We start from the raw sequence: 26,403 nt of genomic DNA on the forward strand, positions 1-26,403 counted from the left end.
AAAACCAACTCTCTTAAGTTGCATTACATAAGTATTATCTTTTTTTTATTTGATTGACAGTTTTATGTTCAATATAAACTGCGGTAGAGATTGTGTGACTTAAAAATTTCTAAGATTATTTTATTATAAGATAATTTAAAATCCGAATCATATTCACTATCTCTATCCATTATCGCATCCTCTATTATTAGAAAATATCATAATTGTTTGATTATCTAACAAAACTTTTACTTTTTTTTAGACTTTGGAAATTATAGCATAAAGTGTCAATAAGTATAATTTCTAATTAAATGTTATATAATTATTTGATCTATATGTATATATATCCTCTAATCGCCTAAGATTGAAAGTAAAAAATGGAGTGATGAATAAGAATGAAAATCCTATCCAATACTAATGAGTTCAGTATTGGATGATGATTATAACAAGCCACGAAAAAAATTAATGGCAAGTAATGTTCAAAGGAAAGTTGAATTTTAAAAATGACAATAATTAAAGGAGGATAGGGGATATGCTAGTATGGATGAGTTAAATCAATGTTTGGTGTTGAAGTAGGTAGAATAGTTGTACAAAAGGACGAGAGGACTGGGCTTCTATGATCTTGAATCGATGTAGTAAGTACCGGAAAGTGGACAATTTATTTAGGGCTTTAGGCCATAAAAACACATCTTCTATCCCACATTGTGTATTACTTTAAGTAGCATAACTTCTGATTGGTTGAAAAAACATATCTAACATAAATTTTGAAGTATTAAGTATTTTTTTGACTGATCACGACTCACTCATGATTCCCGTGTTAGTTTTAGGTTATAGTTGGAAATACAAATGATCACACACTTTGTCTTTACTGATGCACCAATTACAAGTTGAATGTGGACATTGTAGTTGTCTCAAAAATGCAGTCTTTGCTGTGGTAAACTTCTGAGTTCCTTTTTCAACTGACTTAAAGGTCTTGTATTTCTGCTGAATATGGAGCCTTGTTATCGTACATATCAAATGTTTATGATTGGAAGCAGTCAGAACTGCAAATAAAGTTATTGCTATTGGTTTAGAATCAAACCATTTCAATCTATGCAAAGATTTCAATAACCATCTGATTCTTTCCATTGATAACAAAGTCCAACATTATTTACCCGAGACATACTTTAATAGCAATCCAAGTTCATATTCAAAAAAATAGGAATTTTCATGTGAGTTGTGTAGGTAAAAGAAACTCCACATTGAAATATACAAGTTAAAATATACAAGTGAAAGACCCATAACATTAATTAATATTTTAAAATTTTGAATCAAAATTTGATTTGAACCTCAATTATATGGTTTCTTGTTAACCCAATGGCTACAACCTTCACACTAATGAATAACACTCATCTTATGAAGCTGTGTTGCTGTTTTCGTTTTTCAGATGAAGCTGAGGCATCATAAGGAAGAACACCATTCTCCATACAAAACTAAAGATCGCTTAATTTTATCACAAATCCTATGTTATATACAATATAATGCAGACTGAGTTCTCAGATTGAAAAAGAAATATCACTTCGACATAGTAACTGTATAATAAAATAAGTAATCTTTGAATAGTTACATCACCATATCATATGAATGACAATGCTGTGATAAATATATTTCATAATTTGTCTAAATGATGAATTTTAAAATCTAAAGAATTACAGCATCACAACCCAGAATGGGTTTGAAGATATGGATCTACAATCAATGCCAGAGCTTCATGCAAAACCCAGCTGGCACCATTGATGTTCTCTTGCTTGATATACATTCTGAAAAGGTGTCCACAAGCTGCTCTGCAAGAGATGAAGGATCTTCAATGAATGTATCAATGTATATTTTCACAATCCTTACTTCTTGAGGGGTTGCTCTTAGGCTGTACCAAGTCAGAAACTTTTGCCTGAAGTTCTTTTCTATATGTCCTTCACACTCTAAATATCTAATCACCTTCACATAATATTCAAAATCACGATCACCACACCCCTCATCTTTTCTTTCCCCACTACTCTTCTTGGATGTGCTTCCATCTTGGGGTCCCTCTCTTTTTCCAGATCCATTTTCTTGATCATTGCCTCTGGATTTAGATCTACCATTTCTTCCAAGCCCATCCTTAAGTATTTCCAACTTGCATGGAGTATTAGGCAAGCCTTCTGAGGCACCTACTAAGGGCACACATTCCCTCCCAGTTTGAACAGGGGAATTCAACCCATCAGTGATCATGTCTTCGGCGACTTGTTCCTCCGGTGAATGCTTGTTCTCAAGCTTTAGTACATCAGGACCAGATATGGCGCTAGTTGTTCCAACAGCATGCAGTTTATCTGACAAAGAATCTGTGTCAGTGAGAAGTCCTACTCCACCTACATTGGAACAGTTAATAGCATCATTGGATAAATTTCCAGAAGCAAGTTGATCAGAATCCATGTGATAAGTATGATATTGTTCTGCTCGATTATCAATCTGATCACTATATGGATTATTGTTATTAGTTTCATCTTCCACTGATGATGGATTGGAAAGGCTGCTACAGTTAGTTGTTGGGCTCTGACTAGGCACTTCATCCTCACCAAACTTTGTTGAGATATGAACTTTGCACATGCCCAACTCCTTTGAATCATTGGAAACAACTTTGAAAATGTATTCTGTAGCTGGAGTTAAACCCTTGATGCTGAACCTTCTATTTGGTAGAAGCAAAGTGCAAGTCGGGTCCACTGGATTGTCCACATCATCAACTTTGCGATGCCACAAGGTGTAACCAGCAATATTTTCTCTACAAGGGTCTTCAGAAACTAAAATAACATTGAGGGATGTCGCAGTGACATCTTCAAATCTCACCATATTTGGAGCAAGCAAGTTAGCACCTGATAGTGTTAAGTAACAACAGAAAGATCAGTAACCAACTGAAATTAATTTTGAGTGGATATTCCTGAAAAGCTCACACTCTCAAATTTATTTTTACTCTAATAATTGAACAAAATTCTTAATGAGAGTCAAGTGATTATTTTTCCTCATGTTTCTAATGGCAAAAATATGTTTCCATGGTAAACAAAATAATAAAAGTGTCATTATATATTGTACTTTGTGTGCTATGATGTGACACTTGCTTCTCCACTAATAGAAATGAGTCTTACTCGTAATAATAATTCTATACCACTTCGGACACAAAACTATATATTAGGATAAAATAAAAGTAAAATCAGTAAAATACTTAGTCCCAAAAAACACATTTAACTATCCTTGCCACACAGACTCACCACCGAATCAGTAGATGAATATGCACTTTATTATAATGATCACCTTGAATTGATGGAATAGGTGGTGAAGGCAAGATCCTTTTAGAAAGAAGTGAATCAAGTGATTCCACAGCCAAACCACAGAGTTTCTGAACCTCAGGTCCTGATGAAAGCCTATTCACAATCCCCCTACCAATCTTCACCGGTGAATCAATCAGTGGACCCACTTCAGATTTCAGTTTCTTCAGGGCTTCATCAACAATTTTGTGAAGTTCTTGATAGATTTCAGTCCCTTGTAAAAGTCTTCGGCTTAAGGAGATACGATAACAGAGTATGTCCACACGTCTGGTATCTTTAGCTACCATCAGTTGTTTTCTCCAGCATCTAAAACATTATAAGAAACAAAAAATCAGAAAATTTTAAATGGATGCTAGATATCATAAAAGAAACTAAAAAACATAATAGCAGTATAATTACCCCAGTAAATCATTTAATTTCCCACAAGAAACACAGTAGAAGCCTCCATCAAGTTTGGGACGTTCACCATTTTTGCCAATGCAAGAACCATCATGCTTTAAAGCACACTCAAGATGGCATGACAAGCCACAAGAAACACCAGGAAAAGGAGACTCAGAGCTACATATTAACCACAGGCTAGGGTCTTTGTTGTCATCATATTGATGGCAAATGCAGCAAGAACATCTTTTGCAAAACGCATCTCCAAGATTTAATGTAGCTTTGCAAGCAGAGTTTTTGCAGTATGTGGCACTACCCATATCGTCACCATTATTGGCTGAAACATTGTTTGCAGGCACATGAAATCGAGAAGGACTTTCAATTTTTCTCTGTCTTTTTGCAGATTTCTGAGCTTGTGCAGGAGAAGAATTTAGTTCAGAGTCTTTTGTAATTTTATGGCCTTCAGACTTCTTTTCACATACAATTTTTAGAAGGTGTTCTATAATTTTCAACTTTGTCAGCCCAGTATACTTCCTTTCTTTTCCCATCTCTGCACACAAGATTTGTAAAATCTCTTGACGACTCCACGACTGGAGTATCTCGGATGCAACATGAGACTTTGATATTTCATATACAAGTTCTCTTTTTTCCTTCATACTCAAATTACTGCATTTAGAAGGAACAAGCGCAGCACCTAGGATAATGGAAACAGAAAAAAGAATATCAAGATACCAAGATTGTTCTACAAAGACTAACGTTGCCAATCACATTCATGCTACACATGCATAATAAAGAAGTTGGATTAACCTTTTACAAGCAACTAGAACGCAGTCATCTGGTAAGTAAGTAATTTTAGAAGTAAAGGACCCAATTTTGTTATAGTCTAAAATATTGATTATTAAAAATATTACCAAGAATAGGCAACATGATAAATCGTGTACACTTGTTGAATTTGCATAACAAGGATATCCCCACCACTTGAAATTGAGTAGAAATATAGTAGAACTCTAATGCAATGTTATAGACTGATTAAGTAATATAATTAGGCAATTGGACCAAATTCCTTTAACTTTTTATAGATGACTCTATACCCTCCCAACAGATACCAAATAGACCATTTAATTGTGTCGCTTGCAGATTTTGCACTTGAATGCTTGATATCATAAAATTGAAGCTTAGTTAAATCAAGCTTTCCTCATAATACATCAATAAAATAGTAAAAACCCAGCAATCAAAGCCATCACTATAGCTTTCAAGCCAAAAAAGACAAAAAAGTAATTTTGAACCGGAATTTTTTTTTTATCAAAAATACAAATAAAAAAAGGTTAATTATTACCCAAGGTTCAGAGATCACAACAAATTAAATCATAACACATAAAAATACATTTTTTTTTATAATGCTAAAACAAAATACAGATTAATCAACCGGTGGATCGTTAAATTAGCAAGTGAATTAAGTCCCCTGAGACAGAACACCACTCAGAAAAACAAATCCTTCATAGAATTCAATCATACCAGCTTCAACATAACAAAATACTGTCATAAACATGAAAATTAGAGACAAAATAAGAAAGTTAAGGAATTGTTACCCTCAAAAGATGAATCAGTAGCCATAACAATGCAATACTAGTGAATCACTCACTCGACCACATTACCACCAAAAACACCAAACTTCTTCCAGCCTATACAATATAGAACACAGCCTGCATCATAAGTCGCCATATATGAACAATAAAAAATAAACGCAGCAAAAAAATTATAACTTTAAATATGAATAAGAAGAAGAGATAAGTTAGATTGAAAGGGAATTAAATTCTAACTGGGTACCTATACATATGTCCATTTTCAAAAAAAAAAAATGTGTACTTACCCTTATATAATATTTATTGATTTACATAAACATAGAAAAAGATTAATAACTACGTAGAGAAAGGATATATTAGAAAAATATAATAAAATGATGTAAAGAGAATGAGTGATTGACGTGTTTAGTTAGATATAAATACTAACGTAAATAATAACACAAACCGAGAAAAGATGGTTGAAATTGTTGAAGAGAGAAGGATTACATTAACCGAAAGCTGCTTCTCACTCGCTCTCTATCTCTCTCAGTGGAATAGAGAGAGAGAGATTCGAGGAGAAGGAAGTGGAGGATCTTGTTTTTGGAGAGAGAAACAAAGGTTCTCACTTCTCACTTGTTGAGAGAGAATGAAGATTGAAAAAAGCGATTGTTAGATATAAATCAAAATCAATTAATAAAAAAGCGGCTGCATGCTCATTCAACAATCAACGTTTTCACGTTGGAAAGGTCATTTTTTACCGGCACAAGGTTAAAACCAGTACATACATATAAATCAATAAATATATTCCCTCGGTTACTTCAATCATGTGTTTTACTTTTTCTCTTCATTTCAGTCAAATCCATTTATTAAAAATTGAAGATTTAATACATTTTCAAGAGAAAACAGTCAATAATTAATAACACACGTTGAATTGTAGATTATTAAACCCCTAAAAAATATGACTTTATTAATTTTTGATAAAAATCTAATATCTATGTACTATAAGTATAAAAATTTGTATATAATCATTACATCATATATATTTCATATCTTATCCTCTAATATTTATTAAATTTATTCTAAAAGGGCTAAGTCCTATATATTTTAAATTTTAAATATCAATAACAGAACTGTTAAATTATCATTTCAGCTTTCTTTTGGTTGAAAAAACGAATTAAAATAGTCCAAGTCCAACCTCTAAATTATTGGAATACAAATACCTTGGCTTGTTTTGGCATGAATTAGGTACATGACATTTATTATTTGGAGTGGGGTGTGCTATGCTATCCGCATACGCCATATCCCATCTATAAGCGGTACCATAAACTCATACATCACATAATTCAGAATGGAGAACCATCAACAGTGTATATATATATCGAGAGGGGCATGCCATGGGATGATAAGATTTCGATACGTGCCCTCTATTTCTAATCTTCCATTTTATTTCTTTGGAACATATTTAAATGACTATTGTTTATATAAAGCATCAAATTTAAATAACTTGCATAAGATTTTAATTGAGTTTGGATGCAACCATCTTACTTGAAGAGCCTATGTTGGATACTCACATCAACAATATATCAGTCTAATGATATTAGATTCTTAGAAAGAACAAAATGTAATAATCAATTCATGATAATGGCATTTATAGGAAGAGACAATCACAGACTAAAAAATGATTAGTTCTTATAAAATGAGGAGATATCACAGCTTTGAGTTCCAAGAATAATTAGAATCTTAAACAAAATGAAAGATTGAAGCATGAACTGATGAAAGTATGAAACCAAAAAGACTTTTTTTTAAAGTAGGGGCAAAACTGTCCACATAGACTCATAGAGACACATGTCAGGTTGGATAAGAGGGAGTGTTAAATTTTGTTGGTATGGCAGTGAGTCAGTGACCGAAATATTAGATCAGAATCAAGAAGAGGGATAAGTTGGTTAACTCACATTGGTTGGCCCACAAATTACCCCATCAGGGTAAGGCAAAAAATTAAGAAAGGGTGGTTCTATGCATGATTTCTTATTTTGTTATTGTTTTTAGAAAGCTTGTTCACAATTCAATTATTTTGTGATGTATAATTCTTTTCTTTTCCATTTTGCATGCCGCCCATTTCCTTATTCGCATAATGGGTTTAGCTTATATTCCACCCCCACGTTAATAATGGTTGCTTTTTCAACACTGAAAATGGAAAAGGGAAATGGAGTTGGTGACCAACACCTCTTCTGGTTGTTGATTTTCTTCCATATATGCCACTCTACATAATATATACTGTTTGGTCAAACTTATGGTTCCAAAAAGGCAAAATAAAGCAAATTTTACCAATAAGTAAGTTTCATTTTAATTTATAATACACAAAATAAAATCATTGTTAATATGATGTAAAGACCCAACTAGATTCCAAGGTCAAAAATTCGATTACTGATAGCGACATTTGTTATAAGAGAGAAATTAGTTATTTACATATAATATAAACTCCTTAACCACCGCTCTCTATTGCCAGATAATTAAACTTACATTTTTTTTGTTTCCCACATGTATCCTCACACTAGAGGCAATCGTGTCCGACCCAAGAACATTTACACATATGTGGGGCTAACTCTCCCAACGGACATTTTTCATTCACAAAACTTGAACTCGAGACCGTGCTTAAGAGAAATCAAGTATGTATCACTTGAACCAACATGATAATTAAACTTACAGTTTGTGACTTTATGTTGTGGGATTGCCAGTAAAAGACTGAAGAAAAATATTGTTTCCTCAATTTTTGAAGGAATGAAATTTTTATTATTTACAAAAAAATAACGTTTATGGTATTATTTTTCAAATAAAAATATATGTCTGCATTAAGGGGTGGGTAAAGGTAATTGGTTTTAATGAATTTATCATAAATTAAACTTACACATATAAAACAAAAATAAATGATTTGATTTTTCAAATTAAACTAGTTCCAAAAACAATTTCAATTTATTTACGGTTCTAAACACATAAAGTTATAATTTCAGTTTCAGATACAATTCCGATAGCAATTTTTTAAGACCTAACTAGTGTTGAAATTGTTTCAAAAATTGAAACCAAAATTGCATAACTAAAACTAAAATTGTACCTGAAACCCCAAAAATGCTCTTGGATATAAAATTGGAATTATATCTGAAATTATAAACTGTATCTGCAATTAGAATAAAAATCAAATTATTTATTTTCGTTTCATATCATTTTGAGAAATTAAGCATGCCAATCCTATTTTACTAATTCGGCACTATTATTTTTTTATGACAATCATTTTTAAAACATCACATACATTTTGTAGTTAGTATTTTACTTGTAGTTATATCAATGTAAAGAGGATCATCAACGTACACAAACTTCAATGCCGAAAAGACTATAATATAATAGGGGAATAATGTTATATCTTATACTAAATTCTCATACAATTTCTTTTATCCTCATCAGAATTACATATATCATTTATAAATTAACCATTAATAAATAAAATATCATATTACAATGTGACATGTGTTATTTTTTATGGATAAAAAAATTTAGTATGAGTATATATCATTTTTGAGTTATATAATTTAAATAGTTCACCAATTATGAATAAGAGGGATTTAATAAGATAGGTTTAGTGTACGTGCCAGATTCCAACAGAATCACAGATTATATAACAATGATATTATATTGGCGTGGAGCTTAATGATTGATTCGAAGGAAATGAAAGAAAACGAAAAGATAAAGTGCATTATAGTTGAAATGAAAATGACATTTGCCTAAACAATGATGGGATACCCTTATAGTGTGCACTAGATGGCGCCGACGAAATGAATATATATCAAAGAAAGATATAATATTTCAAACCAAGTTTCAAATCCGAACTAACCTCAATGATTAAGTAAAACCAGAAAAAATAATAAATATTTAATTTTGTAATTAATTTAATATATTTTTATTAGTGAATGAGACATGATTAAAAACATGTTTTAGAACACCATATCTATATTGAATATATAGGGTGTAAAAGCTTACAAAAAATGATGGGATGTACCGGGTGGAAAAGCTTGTTTGCTTGTGGTTGTGGTTATTGAATGGGGCTTATTAAATATACTATATTTCATGCAAAAAGCATCAAATATTTGATAAATAATAGTTTGTCAATTGATGATGGTTCATAATATACGTGCATGATTAAGATTTTTTTGTTTTATCTGCCCACTACTCTAACTATGAGATGTAAATGCTACAAGACTGATAATCCACCAATGGCATCAGTTATTTAAGATTAATTTCGAAAGTCGTTTTGTCTACATTATTGTTTTTTAGGTTTATTATATTTCTTTCCATGCAAACAAGGGACAAAAGAAATAATCTCAAGAAAAACAAAATGATCAAAATAAAAATATGGAAACAGAGGAATATAGCAAATTAAAATGAGGTCATAATCCACATCAAACGTATATGGGTTCCATCGTCATCAGAACCTCAAATTCAGCGTACAATGCATATGATCCATATTCAGGGGTGTTTTATTTCCATATCCAACTTTGAATTTTTTTTGTTAAGTGATTATCAACTCACCCTCACCTCTATGAATGTACCAAAAAGATAATAATTGGATGAAATTAAGTAACAAAAGTTATATGAATGTGCCCCATGTGCCTTCAACGACAACTCCCAAGGTAAAACCGAAAGGAACATTATAAAATTTAACTAAAAGACAAAAGTTTAACAAACTCTCCTGCTGTATTTAACTAAACTGGAATTTTTACCATCCCAAGAGTTTCCTCGGAAATCATATTAAATAGTAAAAGTCAATGATATGAGGACTAGATTACAAGGGTTGAATGTTTGATTGATTCCACAATTGATCGAGCTTGCAAATGATTTTGATTCACCCACTTAACTAAATAAGGGTTTGAATCATTTTAGACGGTGGGTGTTTTGATCCAACCAAGTTAAATTAGGTTAATCTGAGAAGAGAATTAGATTGTACACTTAAAATTTAAACAAAAATTGCAGAGAAAAATTACTTTAATGTTTTACTTTATTTTAATCCAAAATATGAATAATGTATTCATTTATGGATCCAAATTAATCTTTAACATGGAGCCCAAAACACTATGAATCTAAGTTTTATCTTATCTATCCAAGAATAGCTAAACTGGATTGGCAAAAGTGAAGTTTAGACTACCCCTACCAAAGGGCAATTTAATCATTGGAAAATAGATTTGCTAGAGAAAAAGTTCATACTACCCTTTTCTGAAAATCAAGTTGTTTATCATAATATTTGATACCATTGGTGAATCTTTGTGCAAGGATTTCTCCAAGCTAATGGAAATTGAATTTGAAACGAGCATAAGAGAGAACTCAAATTATTCCTTGGACTTTAAGTGAAACACAAAATAGATGCAATACATGTTCATATATCCTAGTACACAAGAACTCGTGAAGAAATTTAAGATGGGTACACCAATTCATCCAACTACATTATTGAACAAAGAGAACAAGGATAAAAAGGTAGAACAAAGGTATATAGAGAAATGTGATGAGCACATGTTAGTATAATTTTGTGATGATGACTATACTCATGATAGAGTTGAAAGAAGAAGCCCACTTCATTTTAGACAACCTAGCCTCATGGTCAAGCAAGAGACAAAATATAGCATCTTTATAAAATGCATAATCTGAACACATTTCTTCTACAAGTTGTTGCAGATTAAGTGTCAATTGGAAGACTACAATATGGTTGTAAGTAAAACTCCTCTCCTATTGTGACAATATTGTTATATTCAATCTATCAAAGAATCCAATACTACATTCAGTAGCAGGCAAATTGAGATTAACCATCACTTCATCACATATAATGTGCACAAAAGTACAAAAGATATTCAGTTTATGGATACAGGTCATTAGTGGACATATATCATCACCAACCACCTAATGAGGACATGCTTGTTTTTATTAGAAAATATCCCTAAGATATTTATATGAGTATGTATTAATTGCTTATCTATTTTATATACTCACAATTAATGATTTTCTTTGTTACAAAATAATTAAAAAGATAATGCAAAATTCCGTATGATTCCATGTAGTACTGTCCATAATTCCAAGCTAACAGTCCCCGGTATCCTTGGCCATTACAAGATTACTGATGTGCCATTGCTGATTACAGTGGCAATAAGCCCTCAAAAATTGGTTAATATACATAATTCTGATAAATCCTTTTTCGGAGTAGATACATTGCATATCATGTGCTATGATTGTCACCAATTCATAGTAACATTAGTTACCAAGAGAAAAGAAAAACAAGTTGATCAAAATCTAGCAGAACTGCTGCTCTGCTGTGTTCACAACTTCACATATCTAACATCACTACCACAAAACTATAAGCAAAGTTGAGCATGCATAAGGATCATTACTTAAGAACGCTAGCAATATTGTGTCTTAAGATTGATGTCTTTTTAATCCAAGATGTCAACCATTGATGATAGACTTATAGTGATCAGCTATAGCTTCATAAATGTTGCCTTCCTCGATAAGATTTTTAATAGCCAACCTGCAAAATCTGAATGAGTCAATAAACTTTAAAATTTTAGAAAGCTTGAGAAGGGAAGTGAGGGAGGAAAGAGACATGAGCTTATCCATAGGAATTCCAAGATGCTGTGCAATAAGATCACGAGGGACTCCCTCATCCCTTGACCTGAAACATCAATAACAAAAAGTTTAGGTCAAAAATAATGGACATAATCCAGCAAGAGTATAGTAAAATGCTAAATTCCACAAAGAATACACAAACACGATGATATAAGTTGAAGGGACTGGAGAAACAAAAAAGATTGGTAAAAGCATTATTCTAAAGAAGCATGTAAAAAGCAAATAAGTGCAAACTTGATTACATGTAAGCTCGTGTGGTGAATCTCTATGATTGTATTAACCTTGCAATGTGTCATTAACTGTTTCAAAAATATTAGTTGCTTCACTGTTTAATTTTGACCAATATATATGACATTGTAATTTTTTTCCTAGTTGACTCATGGAGGATTCTATTTATTTTAAGAGACGAAGTTTCAGAACCCACATTCTTAGGATATTTTTGGGTCGTACCAGGAAAGTAGACAAGGATACATTTCTCTAACCCCCATTAGGACTCATGGATACCAACAAAAATCTTGGCAAGTACAAACTCACAAGGATACACTCAAGAAGGGAATTAGTAACATGTTCTAGCAAATTAAATAACATACAAAATGACTTATAAAAGGTTACCTGTTTTTCGGAAGATGCAAAATATCTAATACCATATCTTCAACGCTCTTTGGAGCATTTTTAGGTTGACTGGTAAACTGGCTATTGTTAGGTTGACCAGAAAACTACAAAGGAGGAGTAACAAACCAGTCAGAACACTGAATAAGAATGAAGTAAAAACTGAAAACCATGATTTTCTCCCTTACTTGATTTGGTGGGACGGCATAAGCTTGATAACCTTTTGTGGGAGTAATAGGTGTGGAATTGGTCACATGTTGCTGATTTGGGACACCAGCTTGAAGCTGTTACCGTGCAACATATCAGAAAATACACACAAGTATGGTGCAAACTATGCACTTGTCAAAACTTAACCATATATACACATTAAACGATGTCAAACTCGAATATACAGTTAAGAAAGTTATAACCAATACCCGTATTTTGGAATTATAAAGATGGACATATACACAATCAATGAAATGGCTGGCAATCTCATTAAAGTCAGTCACAGGCCTGAAAATTACACGAGTTGGGTATTAAACTCCAAGCAAAATAACAGGGCCCCCTCCTCATCACTTAGGGAAAAGGAAGGCTAGCCCATATTTAGTCATTTCATAAAAGTTAAAAGGGAAACATTGTTTGTTAACAGCCGTGATAACAATATCCAGGACAATTTTAAATAGTGAAAGGTAAACTTTGTAATTTGTATGATACCTGAATGAGAAAACATTTAAGGACCTTTTACCCTGAAAACCTTTCAAGTGTCCATGGAGACGCACATACATTCCATCCCTAATAATGAAACTACAATTTTAGTATAGTACAATCAGAAAGATCACTTTTCTTTAAAAATAAGAAAATGCACAAGTGGCAGCTACAACTCTACAAACAGCCTCAGTGCAAAAAGACTAGCTCTCTCTCGCCAATACTATTGGTAGAAACCCATCAAATAGTTGTAATGTCACTATAAATATGAAATACAAAAGGGGTTTGCTATGGAATGCAAGAGTGCTTATGTGCTCAAGGTTCAACAGTCAACACTAATAAACCACTTCTTTTTAAAAAATTAAAACAACAAAGCACATGATAGGGTTTTAAATTGCAGTCCCCAACCATGTGGCCGCAATGTTGCTGTTGTCGGAGTCTCAGCAACCGCATTGCACTGCAACTGTGGCCGCATCGGTTGCCTTTTCCCGCAACTGCGGTAAACACAACCGTGTGGAAAATGCTCAAACATAAAAATACTCAAGCTTCTAATACAAACTTTCAATGCCAAATGGAAAAGCTATGTGGGAATGCAATAAAAAAACATACAAGATACCATCCACTTCATTACTATCTACAGCTTCTTGAAGCCTGCAGATAAACAAGAATTCATCATTGACATTAAGGAAATAGAAAATGCACCAACAAAAGAATAACACGTTCACAAGATAAGACAAATTGACCAGCATTCACCATTTATTACACTCAATCCTTCCAGTGCCATCATCAAGCACAAAAGTAACATCAGTAATCCTTCCAGCTTTGTTGCATACCCTTCCCACAAGAGTGACCTAGAGACATTGATTTTAACTCAAATTGATAAAACAAGAGAGCCGCAATCATAACAAGTTGAAAAGCTAAGATCGAAGACACTGACATTGTTAACGTCAACACCATCAATAATTAAATTGGTCTTATCATCACTTGACTGAAACGCATCGTTTATCTGCTTGACTGTTAGAGGAAGCAGGGACTGAGCATCACGATTCTGCAAGAAAACAAAAATAAATAAATAAGTTGAGCGTAAACCCTAAACCCTAGACACTTAGCGGTTACACAGAGAGCGAGGTAGAAGGTGAAAACCTACAATCAGAGTGTGATTAGTGTTGCGGTTGTGTAATTTTAGTTCGATTTCTGATTCTGATGAAAACGCAGTGAAAAGCGAAAAACATTGTGCAGGTAAAAGAAGGTGGTGACTTACTCTGGAGAAGGAGGAAGAGTCGGTGGCCTGAGTAGCCTGAGACGGCATGAAACCACCGCCGGAGAAGGCTGCGTTCCCGTCGAACTGGCTCGTCGAATACATATTTCTTTGATTCTTTCTTCTTCCTTCTACAAACCCAAAACCAGAGACTGAGATGATAAATTTGAAATTTTACAAATGCAACTCCCATGTTACCTTTCTTTGGGTGAAAATAAAAATTAAATAATATTTGGTTTCCCACCAATTTGTTTTTCATTTATTGTCTGTTTTCGGGTCATATTTTGTCTATTTCTTTCTAATTGAAAAAAAATAGAATGCTGTAATAATAATAATAGACTGCAATGCTATTTTTGCTTCTACTAGCATAATTATATATCAAGGATTCTGATTGAGTCGTGTAATATACATTTAAATTGTTTTTAGGTACATGTAATATACATTTACTTAATCTATAATAAATTGATTTTATAAAAAAAATTAGTCTTTGAATATTGGTTATTCGACATACTTTTGTTGTATAAAAGAAGACCGGTCAAATAATATTCGGGGTAGATATAAAAATTAAACCCTAATTATAAATTTGTGAATCTTCATGTTTTCGGCTATTCAAAATAATGGGTTCAAATTTGATAGAGATGATATCGGAATACGACAAAAACCTAATTTATATAACAAATAACAAATTATATATTTATCCTTAATATAAAAAAAGATAAGTATAACATTATAGAGCTGATATCCATTTAAATAATAAGGAGTATCTCTCAAACGGATTTGACCCAAACCTAACAAGACAAATTACAGTAATTATGTTTGATTCAAGATTCGAGAATAAAATTTCGACCTAAGATTCGGTTGTGCACAAACCCAACCTAATGCACTGAGTTGTCATCTCTAATATTCACTCCTATTTTGATAAGAGAAAGAGGATTTGATTAGATGTCGTAAGAAGTCAAATCTAATAAAAGTAATCATAATAGAGTTCGAATAGAGATCATTTGTTCCAAGAAACTTTATCTTTTTTTGTCTCTATCTAATCAAATTATACCAACTAACATAATTTTATTTTTATAATTTTTTTTTATTTAACTAAATGACACATTATGATTGGTGGGAGACATCATTGGGGACACAATATAGGATAAAGGATCTCCACTCATAGAGTTCTTGCCTTACAAAGATATTGAGAGGGACATGTACATAATATCAATCATCAGAATAAAATATTTTTTGGTATAACGAGATAAGTTTTATAAATATTTAATCATTTTCTTTAAAAATATTTATAAAACTAAATAAAATAGTACATATGTCATATTTTTACTCACAGGAAAAATAAGTTATCTTTTAATATAAGAAGATATTCTATTCTCATTAGATAGTTTTTTTCACCATTAAACCCACACTTACACAGTTACACAGAATTTCCACACACAAAAATTAATCATATCAAATACATGTAAGAAGTGTATGATGGTTTAGCCTTTGGAGCTAGAATAAAGAATCCTCTCCATTAATGGAGAGGCGAGTGCTATGTAAAAATAAAGAAAAGGTAACACACATTGACATTCATATCCCTTTTATTTAAAATGATATTATATTTTTACCCTTAAAATACAAAAAAAAAAGTCATTTGTCTCTCTATTAGTTAAGAGGAGTCTTACTCGAATAACACGTATAAGCTACTCTATGTATAAGCCATTAGTCCATTACATTAATGAGGAGGCCCCTTAATCGTAGTGAAGTTTTTTCTTGGATTCGGTGAGAACAAAAGTGACCGTGTCTCTTAAGGCATGTATATAATACTTCAACTAGTATAAGACCACACATGAGGGCTACAAATCTTCCACAGTTAGGTTAACTGTTCTGGATCACACTTATAAAGAAACTAAGTTAAATATACAAACTATAATTTGAAGTTGATTAAAAATAACGAATTGTCAAAAGTCAACTTCATTCTTAATTACAATTCCAAAATATTACGCGTTTGCATTAACTGCAACTTCAACAAATGAAACAGTAGGTCATTTCCAAAGTAACGGAATGGACTTGGCTTTCTTAGCAATGGAGAAAAGTTATCAACATTCCAACCAAAGCTGTGTGCCCAGTACGTTGTGAACACACATAGCAGATGAGCTTTAGTTTTCATATATTAATTCTACATAAAATCCTTAGTTTTCAACTTTTCATTGACAACTATAACCCTAATATGTCTGCCATGGATGACCTTGCCTCATCATTGCTAAAGGCTAAGATGGCCAATCTCAATTTCTGATAGAAAATTGATGTAACAATATACATTGTTTAACAAGCTAAGATGGTCAAGTCTTGCGGGTTTGGTTACTGCACATGCAGTAAAAACCGGCAATCACAGAATATAATAGATATAACATCATATTATTGTACTAGTATCTTAGAAACAACGATAAATTTCTACTCTGCTTTTCAATATCTTTCATTGTCAATATAAAAAAGATTTCAAATCACTCAAACTAGAAGTCACGGATTATCACATATCATTAATCAATCTAACTAACAATATATATATGGATATATAACATGTACCCAAATAAGCAAATACTTCATCATTCTTCAAGCCCTATATATATAAACCACGTACAACTTTGTTGATTGTAAAAGATAAGATGGATTTTGATTTTGAGGATCAAATGAACATTTCTTTGAGGAACATACTTTGTAGGGAATCTTCCATTGGATGCTCCTCGCGTATCTCATACTATAGGAGCAGTGAAGGTGTTCCATTCAAATGGGAAATGAAACCAGGGATAGCAAAAGAATTATCACCAAAAGAAGAGCTTCCTCCACTCACTCCTCCACCAGCACTTCTCAGCCTAGGGTTACCAAAGCCATGCATCATGGACCACCCAAAACCTTCAACTAGGTCAAGGTTCAGGTTCTGGAACAAGAAGGAAAAACTTGGAAAAGGGAAGAAGACCCAAATGGGAAATTTGTTTGACTTGGACGTGTTTGCAAGATTAGAATATTGCAGCACTGATTCTGAATCTATGACATCGCCTCGAGGTTCAAGTTTTTCTTCTTCTACTTCTTCGTCTCTCTCAATCATGAAGAGTCGTCCTTCAAGGCACTCATCAACATGCTCATGGAGTCCCTTTAGTGAAGTACATGGAAGAAAGCGTTCAACATTGGGTTGCTTTCAGATGCATTTTACCAAAATTCTCATTTCAATTGCAAGGAGAGATTGAAATAACGTTTATGGAGTTACTCAGTTCTGGATTTTCATTATGTTGTTTGCGTAAAAGATGCCCTTGGTTTAGTTAATAAGTAGAGAAAACGATGCCTCTACTAACCATCTAAGAAATATTTATATTATATTGCATCATTTACTTCTAATATTTCATTTCATTTTAATTACAAGGCATACAAATAAACGATGAATGATGTACTAACATATATAAATTTTTACAATAGCAAAACATAAATATTATACTATAACAAGTATTAGATAAAATGGTTTTAAACTTTTTTTATTTTGGTTCACAATAATATATGTTCACCGATAAGGAATTTGTTTAGTTACTTAATACATCCTAAGCCAAAGGCAAAAATTTCTATTTCTGGAAGCATAATTTTGAAAAAAATTAATGATTATAAAAACAGTTGTTATATAACAGAAGAAATACTCTTGATTATATAAAAAATAAATCGATGTCGCATTAGGAATAAGAAACTTCTTAACCGGAAAGTTAAGTACTACAAAAACTAAAAAAAATAATATAGTAAAATATTTTTATTCTTTTATCAAGTAGAAAAAGTCCCTCAATAGTTAGACATTTTTATCTAAAGAACTTCATCTGGAAAGGATCTTGTTCCTTACGGTAGATATATTTGCTATCAAATTGAAATCATTACATTAAATATACCCACAACATGGTGCTCTGGTGGCTATTGGCTAGCACGGTGTCTATTTAGCTAGTAGTTATTTATCACTCAAATGAGTGAATGACTGAGGCAGTTTATATCGACTTACATATTTTATTACTAAGGCACCTCCTCGTAATAAAATAAAGGCATTAATTTTCTTATCCAAAATTGAATTCCATAGCATTCGCTTCCCATGCATATATGAAAGACCTTAAGTTTGAAAATAGCTTTCCGTAAAAATAATTGAGGGTGTCCCAAAATTAAATTTCGTCCCCAATCATTTCCCATATATGGAAGTACAAATAATTTTGAAAAAACTTCCAGTAAAAACATATAGGGAAAGTTCCCACGAATGCCCGTTGGAATTTAATGAGTGTCACTAACTGACTCTCAATATCCATTATTCTCACACCGTTATGATATACTTTCATAGATCATCTACATAGCTAATTTTTGTCCAGGATTATAAAATAAGTTTAACAAGTAGAGGAAATGTCATAATATAATGTTTCATAAATAAAACCTTCCTCTGGCTGCCAATATTAAATACTACTTAGTTTGATTAGTCCCTATGGCATAAAAACTTCGTTTCTTCTAGGAGCATTTCCAAGGGTGAAATGACACTAATTACATTATACTAACACTAATTACACAATGAGATTCTACCATAGGTGGGTGCAATGACATGCTTATAGCTCCCTGTTCCTGCATGGTAAACTACAGAGCCAATTTAATCACGCCAAACATCAAATAAGGGTCTTTCAGCTTTGCTAGTTACACTGCCTGTAAATCAAGAAAGAACAATATCACAATGCAGGCATCATCGACGTGACGATTGGGAACAAGTGATAACAAATCTATTGCTAGACGATGCAATGGCAGCAATATTTTACCACAACGAATCCACAATCTTACGTTAATCAAAATGAAGTGGGGAGAATACAAGTATTGACTCGATACAAGAATCAGCATGGGAAACCTTAGACACAGACCATGCAACAATTAATACTTTGACCCCTTCTTCTGCCAATAGGAGAAAAAGTGTGATAATTCTCCTTATAAAATAAACTATACCATCTCATTACAAATAATTTTCCAAAGCTACTTTTAACCAACCACTGGTCCACAGTACAAATCCACAACATACTGACACTACGAAAGCCTTCAGGATCTCAGTTATATTACTTATATATGAAATAAGATTACAAATAACAGGATTCTCACTCAAAACAGGAAAGATAAACATGCATGGAAGTACATACCTCGGCAGATGCTGGAATCAGAGATTCCCTGTCAAATAAATTTCACAAAAAATATTAGTTTGCTGCATCTATATGTAATTACACAGTTCTTAACAAATCAAAATTACACTGATATTACCTTGGCCTATCAGACTTTGCAATATGTTTAGACATTATTGATGCCTGCAATATAACACATTATCATATTATTCTCAAACGTAAACATGCATTGCATTGTCAATATAAACACAACAGAGCTACGCAAACTACTGTCATACAGTTCTATTGAAAAGCACGATTAAGTCAAAAAAAACTTGGATTTGTTCAAAGAGAAAACCATTTGTTACTAAAAGGATGTATGAGGAAAAACTTTTTAGACCCCCAATAAAAAAAAGATCAACAAGTATATTGATCCAAAGTTCTTTATATTTTTTTTAAGAAAAGAAGGCATGTAGATCAAGAAACACTGCAAAATTTAATGATAATGCAAAATTTATTTTAATTTAGAGTACCTGAACATGAAATTTCATTCAACCTAGTATAAAGATTCAAGAGAGTAACGCTGCTACTCTCTTCTGCTTAAGTGCCTGCTTTACCTTGCCGAGAAACTTGTGCTTTACTTCCTAAAGAAGCACCAAATCTCTTGTTTCGCTTTAATAGCCCTTAGGTTTCTTTTACTTAAGTTGTGTTTTTAAAGCACTTTTGTACTTCAGTCAAACACCATAAAAAATCAAAAGATTTTTTTACTAGAGCAGCTTCTGTAGATTTTACATAATAATCTACGCCTTGCACGGTTGCACCTATCTTGTAATTGCAATTGCAAGAGTGCAAAACATTACCTGTTCTTGTATGATGCTCCTTTATTCTCACACCGTTATGATATACTTTCATAGATCATCTACATAGCTAATTTTTGTCCAGGATTATAAAATAAGTTTAACAAGTAGAGGAAATGTCATAATATAATGTTTCATAAATAAAACCTTCCTCTGGCTGCCAATATTAAATACTACTTAGTTTGATTAGTCCCTATGGCATAAAAACTTCGTTTCTTCTAGGAGCATTTCCAAGGGTGAAATGACACTAATTACATTATACTAACACTAATTACACAATGAGATTCTACCATAGGTGGGTGCAATGACATGCTTATAGCTCCCTGTTCCTGCATGGTAAACTACAGAGCCAATTTAATCACGCCAAACATCAAATAAGGGTCTTTCAGCTTTGCTAGTTACACTGCCTGTAAATCAAGAAAGAACAATATCACAATGCAGGCATCATCGACGTGACGATTGGGAACAAGTGATAACAAATCTATTGCTAGACGATGCAATGGCAGCAATATTTTACCACAACGAATCCACAATCTTACGTTAATCAAAATGAAGTGGGGAGAATACAAGTATTGACTCGATACAAGAATCAGCATGGGAAACCTTAGACACAGACCATGCAACAATTAATACTTTGACCCCTTCTTCTGCCAATAGGAGAAAAAGTGTGATAATTCTCCTTATAAAATAAACTATACCATCTCATTACAAATAATTTTCCAAAGCTACTTTTAACCAACCACTGGTCCACAGTACAAATCCACAACATACTGACACTACGAAAGCCTTCAGGATCTCAGTTATATTACTTATATATGAAATAAGATTACAAATAACAGGATTCTCACTCAAAACAGGAAAGATAAACATGCATGGAAGTACATACCTCGGCAGATGCTGGAATCAGAGATTCCCTGTCAAATAAATTTCACAAAAAATATTAGTTTGCTGCATCTATATGTAATTACACAGTTCTTAACAAATCAAAATTACACTGATATTACCTTGGCCTATCAGACTTTGCAATATGTTTAGACATTATTGATGCCTGCAATATAACACATTATCATATTATTCTCAAACGTAAACATGCATTGCATTGTCAATATAAACACAACAGAGCTACGCAAACTACTGTCATACAGTTCTATTGAAAAGCACGATTAAGTCAAAAAAAACTTGGATTTGTTCAAAGAGAAAACCATTTGTTACTAAAAGGATGTATGAGGAAAAACTTTTTAGACCCCCAATAAAAAAAAGATCAACAAGTATATTGATCCAAAGTTCTTTATATTTTTTTTAAGAAAAGAAGGCATGTAGATCAAGAAACACTGCAAAATTTAATGATAATGCAAAATTTATTTTAATTTAGAGTACCTGAACATGAAATTTCATTCAACCTAGTATAAAGATTCAAGAGAGTAACGCTGCTACTCTCTTCTGCTTAAGTGCCTGCTTTACCTTGCCGAGAAACTTGTGCTTTACTTCCTAAAGAAGCACCAAATCTCTTGTTTCGCTTTAATAGCCCTTAGGTTTCTTTTACTTAAGTTGTGTTTTTAAAGCACTTTTGTACTTCAGTCAAACACCATAAAAAATCAAAAGATTTTTTTACTAGAGCAGCTTCTGTAGATTTTACATAATAATCTACGCCTTGCACGGTTGCACCTATCTTGTAATTGCAATTGCAAGAGTGCAAAACATTACCTGTTCTTGTATGATGCTCCTTGCTTCAACAAGTTGAGCTTCAAGCTCAAGCTCCCTCTCAGTAGCTTCGGAAGTAACTTCTGCTCCTTTCTGAGCATCTTGCAATTGAACCATGCGCTCCTTCATATTTCAAATTTCAATCCATTAACAATCAAACACATACAACTCATACTTGAAACTGCAAATGCTTACAGATGGAAACTGCAAAAAGATACAGTTAAGTACTTTACCTTTATGGAAGCCATCTTGTTTCGCAGACTTTCTTCTATTTGGTCTCTGGCCATGTGAAAAGGAAGGTCGAATACATCCTGCAAGTAACAAATTTAATAGATTCATATAGTAGTTTTGCACAAGGGAAAAAATTAAAAAGTAATAAGCTTCCATACCGTTCTCCCAACCAATGGAGATCGTGAAGGATCACTTTCAACTCTTTCATTGGCAGTGAGCGATTCCTTTGGTAGACCATTAGGAGCATTTAAAAAATCACGCATATCCACCTGTAACCATTACAGTCACAAATCTTAGAATGTAGGTCAAGGACCCTGGTCCTTAGAAGAAGAGGGGTAACAGAATAATGGCCTTCATATGGGAGGGAGTACAGATCCTAGGTGAGATACAACTACACAAATCAGAAGAATGGATGAAGAAAAAAAAGTTGAAAGCCACCAATACCCACCCCAAGATTGACAACTACTTAATGTTCTTCATTTTTCCCTCCCATTTTTTGCACTCAGCATCACGAAAATAATTAATTCCAATGGCACGTCGATTTTTTTATACCTCTGACTTCATGTCTGAAATCAGTCTCAATGCATAAAATTTTAAAGAATGAAAATGGTATTAGAACGCAACTGGCAAACCAATTATTGCACAGGTGTACATGAATGATAACAAAGCAAAAGTTAATAGAATATAAAAATGTTAAATCAAGGATAGCAAAAAACTTCAGAGGCATAAAAAACACATGCTGCATTCATAACCTTGTCAACAAGTAGATATTTCAGAAAATAACATCAATTGGTGATGCATACCTGCATTGATCTCAACAATGCTCTTAAATCAGCATTCTCTGCCATCAGTTCTTGATTTTTTGCTTCATAAGTGTCGACCTTTCAATGTTATAAATAAATTGTAAGAAAGCTGAAGATGTCTCTGGAATACAAAGAGTTCATAATAACAAGGCAAAAAGCTTATCAATCCACATACAATCTTTTTATAAAAATCATTGTCAGCCTTCTTCCCATTCCATGTTCCACGTTGCCGCCCTTCCTTCTGTTTACACAACATAAATACCAAATCATGATGAAATTGACAATCTTCCAGCCAAAATTAAAACTATATGGACCATTGATACCTGGAGCAAATTCATTATCTCCATGCCTGATCTAGATTCCTTCTTTTTCTCCATCAACACTTGATTTAGCCTCTCCTGCAAGTAGAATGTATGGGGCCTTCATTTCCAAATATTTTAATTCATGGATTTATCCAATAATTCATCAGTAAAGTTAAGTCCCTATCAATAAAGCACCAACCACCTAAATATCCTTCTTTCAATAAGAAAATTCAAAAGATATCCTACCTGCAACTTTATGTATTCCTTTTCCTTCTTTTTCAGCTCATGCATTTGTTGGGTCCTTACTTGCTTTGGCAGAATTCATAGTCACATAGACAAGAGTCACAATTTATCCAATTTGAAGTTGGTGTTGCCCATTGCACAGCAAGACCCGGCAATCAATAAGCAAAGTAGATCCAGTTTCTTACCTGATTACCAATAACCATTCTCTGAAATTCATCCCTTTCCTGTTGCAGCTTCTCAATTTGGGTTTTGAGAGCTGCAGTCTTTTTAGCTTCCTAGACAAGAACAATTATGACAATAATGAAATACCCATATAAAAAATTAAATCTAATAGCATGACTTAGTAACAAAGGAAGTTATTGTGTGTGCTTGCAGCAAAATAGATATACTATGTCTTCTTTTCCTTTAAGTAAGAATGTAAGATATTAAAATGCTTTAAGTTTCGCAAAACCAGATTTTTAAGCATGTCCTTACTGTTCTAGTAATGGTTGCTATCTCCCTGTCTTTGGCTTGCAGTTGTCCTTCAAGCCTCTCAACCTTAGCCTCCAATCTAGATATGTCGGATAATAGTCTACGACATCAAGAGAAAAACACTTACAGCCAGTGAGACACTAATACTATGTTAGATATGAAGCCTTATAAAGAGGCCTTGCATCTTATCTAATACCCCAAAATGGACAAACATTTATTCGGATATTTAATTACAGGTGGAATAACAATAATAGAATGGAAAAAGTTATCATACTACTGTTTGCATATTTTATGATGGAATAGAGTGAATAACTGGGACAATTCAAGGAACAAAAATAGAGGCATTCAATTTCATTCTATTTTAAACAATTCAAACAAAAGAGCATAGCATCATTCCATTTAATTAAGCTCCACTTCCATAAACTCAAACATAGGTTTTTGTACGGAGGATTTACCGTTGTCTTTGTTCATGAGATGACTCTCTAAATTCAAAGTCGCGCTGTCTCTGTTGAAGCAAAAAGTATATGCAATTGCAAGTCCGCGCAATGGAAACCTACCCAATACAATACATGTTCAAAAAACAAACAACACCCTCTCTTTTTTTCTTCCTTTTCAAGCAAAAAAAAAAACAATACACGTGAATGAAAGATCAATTCTCACAGGATCATTTGCGAAGAGATCCAGAGAAGCTGGAAACCCAAACGTTACAAGTGATTGGTTCAAATACTTGGCGCAATGGTCCAAATTCCCCACATCAGCAAACGCATACTCTCTGAATTAAAGACCAGAAAAAGCAATTAACACCACAATGTGATTCGTGAAATGGATCAAAGAGCAAAATGGAAATAGTAAGTTGAAGATTATACTAGAATTAGGGTTCACTGACCCGATTGTGGAGGCAGAATGAGAAGATGACTGCAAATAAAAAAAAAGAAGATAGATTTAGAAATGAGAATGAAGAATGTGAATTGGGAATTTTGGAAATTACCCTAAGATCCATGTCTCCCTCTAGCATTGTTGAAAATACACAAATTCTTCTGTCTCTGTATAAGTGTGTGGTTTCAGATCTAAGAAGTTCTTACTTCTTACTAAGCGGTGCCCAATATTTGAATCATGGAATTGTGTTGGGAATAATAATTACAATTTTATGATACTGTGTGGCGCAGAGCTGAATATTTGTTTTGTACCATCCAAATATTAAGGTGCAGCTGGTATCACGTGAATGGTTTGCCACGTGTCGGTTATTGACTCGTGTGTGAAATGTGGGATCATGTTTGTTGGTCACATTTTGGTTGGGATTATGGCGCTAATGCAGGTCCTGTGCACGCATAACTAGAAAGGCAAAAATCCTTTGACCTAGTGGAGATTTCATGGAATGAGTTGAAATTTGAAAGCAAATATAAACTTCTCTTGAATTAGAAGTCACATAATACACTTTTAACCAACAAAGTTGGATTAATGTCGTAAGATTCAATTGTATCATCAACTAAATATTAAATATTTAATTCTTGTAGGTGACATTTATTTGTAAAGTATAATCACGAGTGTAGAACTTTCAAATGGTATATATTTTTAATTTGAAGTGATCATGCCCAATATTGCCGTACACAAACTATGGTTTCTAAGTATTTTAATTCATTCCTAAGAATAACATAAACAATCACCATCTACGAATTTCAAGCTGGGAGGAGAAACATACGAGTCTAAATTCTTTTTATTTTTAAGAAAATGTCAAGCCTTTAAATAATTCACGTATTGGATTAAAATTTCTTTAAAAAGATGATCACATATTAAAAATTGAAAATAGAAATGTAGTGTATCTTCTAGGACATATACATAAATTTACAGCATTAAAAATTTAATTTTTTTATTATAATCAGACATTTGATTACCTGTGTGAGTCAATGGGTGCTCAACACTAATAAAATGTAAATCATATATAACAATGAAATATCGAAATAGAGGGATGTCTTAGAGTTTAATAATTATTTCCTACCAATGTTTATATAACCATTATTTAGCCAATAATCTCTCACACAATATTAGATCCTACTTTTTATGGTATTTATAGCAAAGAAGACTCTTTCAACAAATGTGGTTAACACTAAGAAGGGTTTACAACATGTTTTTTTTTTACCTCCTAAAGCTTTGTGATAAATGAGTGATTCTCCCCAACAAACAATGAGCCAAATGCTAAAAGAGAA

General features: G+C 32.8%; 4 protein-coding genes and 1 long non-coding RNA gene across 9 annotated transcripts; 1 reads left to right on the plus strand and 4 right to left on the minus strand.

Annotated features, from left to right (window-relative positions):
• Positions 1,541-5,956, minus strand: LOC109362355 (VIN3-like protein 2). 4 transcript variants are annotated; one of them, XM_019608086.1, is made up of 5 exons: positions 5,762-5,956; positions 5,282-5,374; positions 3,714-4,386; positions 3,301-3,620; positions 1,541-2,864 (listed from the first exon to the last, which is right to left on the minus strand). In XM_019608086.1, the coding sequence occupies exons 2-5, from the start codon at positions 5,304-5,306 to the stop codon at positions 1,714-1,716; spliced, it is 2,169 nt and encodes a 722-aa protein (XP_019463631.1). In that variant the 5' UTR covers positions 5,307-5,374; positions 5,762-5,956; the 3' UTR covers positions 1,541-1,713. The 4 variants fall into 4 exon arrangements, with proteins under 4 accessions (XP_019463631.1, XP_019463630.1, XP_019463628.1 ...); XM_019608085.1 differs by having other exon boundaries at positions 5,282-5,395; XM_019608083.1 differs by having other exon boundaries at positions 5,721-5,956.
• Positions 11,362-14,663, minus strand: LOC109362656 (replication protein A 32 kDa subunit B-like). Of its 2 annotated transcripts, none has more exons than XM_019608609.1 (10): positions 14,469-14,663; positions 14,145-14,255; positions 13,961-14,058; positions 13,817-13,858; positions 13,217-13,294; positions 12,937-13,015; positions 12,709-12,804; positions 12,524-12,600; positions 11,889-11,957; positions 11,362-11,813 (listed from the first exon to the last, which is right to left on the minus strand). In XM_019608609.1, the coding sequence occupies exons 1-10, from the start codon at positions 14,568-14,570 to the stop codon at positions 11,732-11,734; spliced, it is 834 nt and encodes a 277-aa protein (XP_019464154.1). In that variant the 5' UTR covers positions 14,571-14,663; the 3' UTR covers positions 11,362-11,731. The 2 variants fall into 2 exon arrangements, with proteins under 2 accessions (XP_019464154.1, XP_019464153.1); XM_019608608.1 differs by having other exon boundaries at positions 12,524-12,627; positions 14,469-14,661.
• On the plus strand, positions 16,891-17,850 carry LOC109362657. The gene has a single exon (XM_019608610.1). It carries the CDS (start codon positions 17,114-17,116, stop codon positions 17,690-17,692), a length of 579 nt encoding a protein of 192 aa, XP_019464155.1. The 5' UTR covers positions 16,891-17,113; the 3' UTR covers positions 17,693-17,850.
• On the minus strand, positions 18,828-20,473 carry LOC109362658. Its single transcript, XR_002109431.1, has 4 exons — positions 20,452-20,473; positions 19,752-19,795; positions 19,634-19,661; positions 18,828-19,154 (listed from the first exon to the last, which is right to left on the minus strand). It is a non-coding gene; the product is annotated as an uncharacterized LOC109362658 (long non-coding RNA).
• Positions 20,529-25,363, minus strand: LOC109362655 (afadin- and alpha-actinin-binding protein-like). The gene is made up of 16 exons (XM_019608607.1): positions 25,188-25,363; positions 25,086-25,114; positions 24,860-24,971; positions 24,655-24,752; positions 24,203-24,299; positions 23,914-24,003; positions 23,732-23,794; positions 23,507-23,581; positions 23,359-23,424; positions 23,184-23,261; positions 22,539-22,649; positions 22,383-22,460; positions 22,153-22,272; positions 21,453-21,496; positions 21,335-21,362; positions 20,529-20,855 (listed from the first exon to the last, which is right to left on the minus strand). Exons 1-16 carry the CDS (start codon positions 25,212-25,214, stop codon positions 20,847-20,849), a joined length of 1,125 nt encoding a protein of 374 aa, XP_019464152.1. The 5' UTR covers positions 25,215-25,363; the 3' UTR covers positions 20,529-20,846.

The sequence above is a fragment of the Lupinus angustifolius genome, chromosome LG12 (genome assembly GCF_001865875.1).
Source record: "Lupinus angustifolius cultivar Tanjil chromosome LG12, LupAngTanjil_v1.0, whole genome shotgun sequence".
Taxonomy (NCBI): domain Eukaryota; kingdom Viridiplantae; phylum Streptophyta; class Magnoliopsida; order Fabales; family Fabaceae; genus Lupinus; species Lupinus angustifolius.

Excerpts from the sequence above, each read along its gene's own strand:
- LOC109362355 (XM_019608086.1), bottom strand. The coding sequence starts at position 5,306 with ATGGCTACTGATTCATCTTTTGAGG. Across the intron at positions 4,387-5,281 it reads TACTGATTCATCTTTTGAGG|GTGCTGCGCTTGTTCCTTCT; the intron begins GTAACAATTCCT and ends CCATTATCCTAG. Across the intron at positions 2,865-3,300 it reads ACCTATTCCATCAATTCAAG|GTGCTAACTTGCTTGCTCCA; the intron begins GTGATCATTATA and ends TAACACTATCAG.
- LOC109362656 (XM_019608608.1), bottom strand. The coding sequence starts at position 14,570 with ATGTATTCGACGAGCCAGTTCGACGGGAACGCAGCCTTCTCCGGCGGT. Across the intron at positions 13,295-13,816 it reads AATGAAGTGGATGGTATCTT|GGATGGAATGTATGTGCGTC; the intron begins GTATGTTTTTTT and ends TTTCATTATTAG. Across the intron at positions 12,628-12,708 it reads ATGCCGTCCCACCAAATCAA|TTTTCTGGTCAACCTAACAA; the intron begins GTAAGGGAGAAA and ends CCTCCTTTGTAG.
- LOC109362657 (XM_019608610.1), top strand. The coding sequence starts at position 17,114 with ATGGATTTTGATTTTGAGGATCAAATGAACATTTCTTTGAGGAACATA.
- LOC109362655 (XM_019608607.1), bottom strand. The coding sequence starts at position 25,214 with ATGCTAGAGGGAGACATGGATCTTAGG. Across the intron at positions 23,795-23,913 it reads GAATGGTTATTGGTAATCAG|CAAGTAAGGACCCAACAAAT; the intron begins GTAAGAAACTGG and ends ATTCTGCCAAAG. Across the intron at positions 23,262-23,358 it reads ATGATTTTTATAAAAAGATT|GTCGACACTTATGAAGCAAA; the intron begins GTATGTGGATTG and ends TAACATTGAAAG.